General features: G+C 37.9%; 1 protein-coding gene across 1 annotated transcript; it reads left to right on the forward strand.

Moving 5' to 3' along the window:
* Positions 1 to 559: 559 nt before the first annotated feature.
* Positions 560 to 1516, forward strand: LOC147523178 (uncharacterized). The gene has a single exon (XM_086569715.1). It carries the CDS (start codon positions 560 to 562, stop codon positions 1514 to 1516), a length of 957 nt encoding a protein of 318 aa, XP_086425841.1.
* The last annotated feature ends 4898 nt before the right edge of the window (positions 1517 to 6414 follow it).

The raw sequence follows: 6414 nt of genomic DNA on the forward strand, positions 1-6414 counted from the left end.
ATATCATATGATAAGATATCGATTAATTGCAATATCTTTGAGAAATTTATATAAACGCTCTATTATTATATATGTGAGATGCTACTATGAGGTAGTATAGTATTGGTGAATATTTTCCCACGGGATTGTGGCTTAGTGCAATAATATATGGCTAAATCTACTGTGCGTGAGATGTAGGCGAGAAGTAGTGCTCATAATATATTGGCACGTGAAATGATGAAAGGAGTTATGAGATGTATTGAGATATTTCTAAATAGTGTGGCTTAGTGCAATAATTAATGAGCATGTCTTCAGTGCGCGAGATGTATGGTGTGCAGGTAATGTGGGCCTTTGGATCAGTACTTTTGCCATGCAATACACACGCACCCCTACCTGCGCTCAGGTTGACCACATTGTTTGTGCTGAATTTCCTGATCCAGATACTGAACCTGAATTGTTCCGCACTGTTATCAAATGTATGGTTCATGGGCCGTGTGGCTTAAAAAATCCAAGTTGTCCATGTATGGTAAATAGGTGTTGCAAAAATCAGTATCCCCATGCTTTCGAAAATGTTATGACCATGGATAAGACTGGATATCCTATCTACCGTCGTCGTGACACTGGCAAGAAATATAATGTTAGAGGGCATGAAGTTGATAATAGGGATGTTGTTCCATACAATCCTTATCTTTCTAAGATGTTCGATTGCCATATTAATGTCGAAGTTTGTGCCGGGATACGTTGTGTCAAATACATTCACAAGTACATATTCAAAGGACACGACAGGACAACAGTGGTGTTCAATGACTTCATGCCACCTGAAGCGGTTTGGAGGTTGTTCGGGTTTTCTCTTCACCAAGAGAAGCCGGCTGTTGTGAGATTAGCACTTCATCTCCCTGGAATGCACCGAGTGGTTTACAATCCTAATGAATCAACGGATGCTATTCTCTTAAGGGCTCAGCAACAAAAGTCAACTCTAACTGCATTTTTCGAGCGGTGTGCTTCAGATCCTGATGCACGAGGGCTTACATATCAAGAATTTCCAGAACATTATGTTTGGAGTAAAAGGTGGCATAGATGGACAAAAAGGACTCAAGCACCTGCTATTGGCAGAATGTACTTTGCAAGTCCTAACTCTAGTGAGTGGTTTTATTTGTGGTTACTTCTAACTGTTGTAAAAGGTCCGCAATCCTTTGATGATCTAAAGAGAATTGGGAATGGTCCTCCGCTTCGTACTTTCAAAGAAGCGTGTGTTATGCGTGGACTTCTTGAAGACGACAGCGAATGGGTGCAATGTTTACAAGAGGCTGCAATCATGCAAACTGGGTATCAACTTCGTCGACTTTTCTGTACTATTCTCACGGAGTGCAATCCGGTGCAACCCGAAGCCTTATGGAATGAATTTTGTGAAAGCATTTGTGATGACCTCCCGTACAAGCTTCAAACCATGTTCTTCATTCCTCATCCTACGATGATGCAAGTACAAGATTATGGCTTATTTCTCCTAAATGATATTCTCTCTACGAGTCGGTGGTAGAACTCTAGCTCATTTTCCTACAATGCCGCTCCCAATTAGAAATTGGAGCTTGGTTGTTGGGAACAGACTTATATGGGAGCAAAGGCAATTTCAATTTGATCCACACAATGAAGAGGCACACGCCAATGCCATCCACTTAAATGCTGAGCAACACTTTGCATATAGTGAAGTGACAGATTCAGTAGCTCATAACAGCGGACTACTATTTTTCTTGAATGGAGCAGCCGGCACGGATAAATCTTTTTTTGTTTACAACACCATTGCTGCTCGTGGTCGGTACTCAAGGACACATTGCTATTATGATGGCTTCATCCGAATAGCTTCTTTGCTATTGGTGGTGGTCGGACTGCTCACTCAACCTTTTGCATCCCATTAGATATTATGGATAACTCGTATGTGGGTTCGATGGCGTTCACCACAAGCTGAATTATTCGGACAAGCTAACCTAATCATATGGGATGAGGTCCCAATGCAAAACAAGTTCGTTTGGAAGTCGTTGATCGCGACACTTCGTGATATTCGAGACAATGACAACCCATTCGGGGGGATTACTGTGGTTCTTGGTGGTGACTTCCGTCAATGCCTACCAGTTATACCCAGAGGGGCCCGAGAGCAAATTGTTTGTGCTTCCTTGCGATGCTCTTTTCTTTGGAATCACGTCAATGTTCTCACCCTGCTACAGAACATGAGATTAGAGCGTGGCACTTACGAGAATTTACTATTTGCAGAGTTCTTAACAAAGGTACAAACATTTCTGTCCTAATTTATAATATTCCTCTCTATTAGAATTCTCATAATATTCTATTTCACATTTTATGTCATCAGGTTGGAAACGATCCTGAAGCGGTTATTGAGCTACCCTCAACGATCCATCATTGCACACATCTTCAGGACCTGATTTATGCTACTTATCCTCATTTGGATGAAACTTCCACTGTCACCCCTGACTATTTAACTGAGCGGATAATTCTTTCTGCGAGGAATGATGATGTCAATGCCATTAATGCAACAGCTTTACATATGTTCCCAGGAGAAACTATGACTTTTCTAGCTGCTGACAAGTTGGATGAGGCAGATGCAAATAATCCAAGAAATATTAATCAGTATCCAAATGAGTACCTAAACTCACTTGATCCCCGGGTCTGCCGCCAAGCATTTCGACTCAAGCTAAAAAAGGTTGTCCAATAATGTTTTTGCATAATATTGCCCCGAGAGATGGGTTATGCAATGGGACTCGCTTTGATGGTGTTGCAATGTCAACCACACGTTATCGGGCCAGAATTCTTACGGTGAAAAATTGGGTAACCGTGTATTTATTCCAAGGATCTCTTTGTCACCATCCTCTTCAGATTTTCCTTTCAATATGACGAAGATAATTTCCTATCCATTTGGCTTATTCCATGACATAAATAAATCACAAGGTCAATCTGTGAAGTTTGTGGGAATCGATCTTCAAACCTGAAGTTTTCAGCCATGGCCGATTATATGTGGCATTATCTAGGTGCACTTCGCGAGCCGAATAAGTATTCTTTTACTTCAAACGCTGAAAAACTTACTACAAATGTCGATATCTGCTGAAGTCTTGCTTTAAGCATTTGTCGTCGGTGCATAAGTAGTTTCTTTTCCTTATTATTAGTTTTATTTTCTTTTCATGGTTGTTTACATTTACTTATTCAACAAGTCCATCTATTGGCACTCACTTTATTTAAAAACTTTACTTCCTGCAGTTGAATAGATATTCAATTTTTGTTCACACTAGCCAAGAGTCTTTCACAACCAGTTTTGCAACGTGGTCAGTTTCTATTTACTTTTACTATAACATCGCCTTCTGTCTTTGTTTCACTTCGAATATTTAGTTCCTATTTTCACTTTCTACTTACGCTCTTATTTAAGCTCCTTATTTAATGTTTTCCAAGCAGACATACAAGACAATTACTTAATTTTTCAATTAAGTGTTCTTGAGGCATGGGATTTACAATAGAGGTGCTGACCTTGGCTACTCAAATTAAGGTCCTCAGGGGTTTATGAACAAGTTTTGATCGTAAATAATGATATTTCTCCTTAGGGCATACTTTTGTGGGGTGCTCTTAAGGCCCCTTCTTTGTAATATTTTGCTGGCTTTCTCCTTAATATACCCTCACTTTGGTGGAACATTGTTTTATCTATTACTCTATTATGCTTCTCATATCTTATTGATATATATATGCTTGTATTAGTGTTGTTTTATGTTTAAGTACATTTAGAAGATGGACGAAATTTCGCATTTTCATATATCCATTTAATGCATTTCTAGTGATACACTTGCTGGATTCAATCACAGTTAATTGTATGCCCAGCCTTCTTACAGTATTCAAAACAGTGGAGAGTCGCATCGAGGTCTCATGGCCCGTAGGCATGGGCATAACTGATAACTGATATAACTGATAACATTGATTGACAGGTTCTATTTTCATTCATACCCACAATAGGTATGAACATTGATTGTTCATACCTACCCATGCTGAACATCAGCTATGAACATTGATTGTGGCTATGAAAACATGAACCCAAAACATATATGAACAATAACTGTTCATATCCCAAATTATGAAAATTAGCTATGAACAATAGGTATGAACAAAATAGATATGAACAATAAATGTTCACACCCAAAACAGATATGAACATTGATTGTTCATACTCAAAACATATATGAACAATAAATGTTCATACCCAAAACAAACATGAACATTTATTGTTCATACCCAAAACATATATGAACAATAAATGTTTCAAACACTGAATGTTAATAGTCCAATAAGAGTATGAACATTGATTGTTCATGGTCCAAATTTCAAACACTAATTGTTGATGCTGAACTTTATCAGGTAATTGTTGATGCCGAAGCTATAACAGATGAGGAAAGAACATTGCTGCAGAACATATCCAGCGACGTTGCACCCTCTGATCAGGTAGATTTCAACCTATATGAAGTGTATAAATACACACTATAGTATTAGTGTATAAATATACTATAGTATTAGTATTATTAATATCCAATAGTAGTTATGAAAAAATATTGTTCATAACCCCAAATAGGCATGAACACTGAATGTTCATAGTCCAATAAGAGTATGAACATTGATTGTTCATGGTGCAAATTTCGAACACTAATTGTTGATGCTGAACTTTATCAGGTAATTGTTGATGCCGAAGCTATAACAAATGAGAAAATAGCATTCCTGCAGAACATATCCAGTGACGTTGTACCCTCTGATCAGGTAGATTTCAACCTATATGAAGTGTATAAATATACACTATAGTATTAGTGTATAAATATACTATAATATTAGTATTATTAATATCCAAAAACAGTTATGAACAAATATTGTTCATACCACTAAACTGGTTATGAACAATCATTGTTCATACCCCCAAATAGGAATGAACACTGAATGTTCATAGTCCAATAAGAGTATGAACATTGATTGTTCATGGTCCAAATTTCAAACACTAATTGTTGATGCTGAACTTTATCAGGTAATTGTTGATGTCGAAGGTATAGCGGATGATGAAATAGCATTGCCCGCAGAATATATCGATTGGCGTTGTACCTCCGATCTAGAAATGATTGTCCGACCCTATGGTGAAGAAGATGATGAGGCCATGTCAATAAGACTGGAGAACCAAATTTTGAGGGAGAAGGTCAACGACTCGAACAAGACCTTCATTTGTACAAAGAAGAAATTGAACAATTGAAGGAAGAGTTGAGGGAGAAGGTCAACACACTTGAACAAGAACTTGTTGTGCAAAGAAGAAATTGAACAATTGAAGGAAGAGTTGAGGGAGAAGGTCAACACACTTGAACAAGAACTTCTTTTTGTGCAAAGAAGAAAATGAAAAGTTGAAGGAAGAGTTGAAAAAGAAGGTCAACACACTTTCGAACAAGACATTCAGTTGTGGAAAGAAGAAAATGAAAAGTTCAAGGAAGAGTTGAGGGAGAAGGTCAATACACTTGAACAAGAACTTCTTTTTGTGCAAAGAAGAAAATGGAAAGTTGAAGGAAGAGTTGAAAAAGAAGGTGAACACACTCGAACAAGAACTTACATTTGTGCAAAGAAGAAAAATGAAAAGTTCAAGGAAGAGTTGAAAAGAAGGACCGGCAAGAGGGGATAAGGAAGAAGTGCAACCTCAAACTGAAAAGCAGTCCCACCATCATAAAACCGAATGAGGATGCAGAAATGGTGTTCGATAAGGATGCAGAAATGGTGCCAAATGAGTCTCCGGACTTTAGAGGTCCATCAATTTCCATCCGTATATTCCTCATCACCTATACCCAAGGAGAAAGAAAAAAGAAACGAGAGAAATGATGGGGAGAAAGAAGCCGAGAAAGAAATTAAAATGACTTCCATAATCAGGAAAGTGAAGAACAACAGAGATAGGAAAACTATGCAGATGGACCCCAATTTCACCAAAGAAGGGAAGACGAAACCACTCAAAAAATTAATGAACCTTGACACTAGCAAAAAAATTCTTGATAAGGGGAAGCAAGTCAGAGATATTGACATTGGGCCACTGCTAGACCCTAAGACAAGTCCCTACTATCATGGATTAGAAGAAAGCAATAGACAAATTATTGACACTTTCTTCAAAATGGCGGACACCAGGTAAATCTAGGAAGACTGTAAGTGTTTTACTAGTTTAAAATGACATCAAATAGCATTTTTTACTGATGCTAATTTCTTGGGGTTTTTGAGCATAATAATCGGGGGAGATGGTGACAATTTCCAAATAGTTGGTTCTCTAGTAGAAGACCTTTTGTTTGATAGGGAAATTGATTATCAGGTAAATTTTGATACCCCTTTCTTGACTATGAACAATGAATGTTCATACTCTTGTTGGGCTATGAACATTCAATG

The sequence above is a fragment of the Coptis chinensis genome, chromosome 1 (assembly GCF_015680905.1).
Source record: "Coptis chinensis isolate HL-2020 chromosome 1, ASM1568090v1, whole genome shotgun sequence".
Taxonomy (NCBI): Eukaryota; Viridiplantae; Streptophyta; class Magnoliopsida; order Ranunculales; family Ranunculaceae; genus Coptis; species Coptis chinensis.

Bases quoted from the DNA above. Each gene is read 5' to 3' on its own strand.
- LOC147523178 (XM_086569715.1), top strand. From the start codon at position 560: ATGGATAAGACTGGATATCCTATCTACCGTCGTCGTGACACTGGCAAG.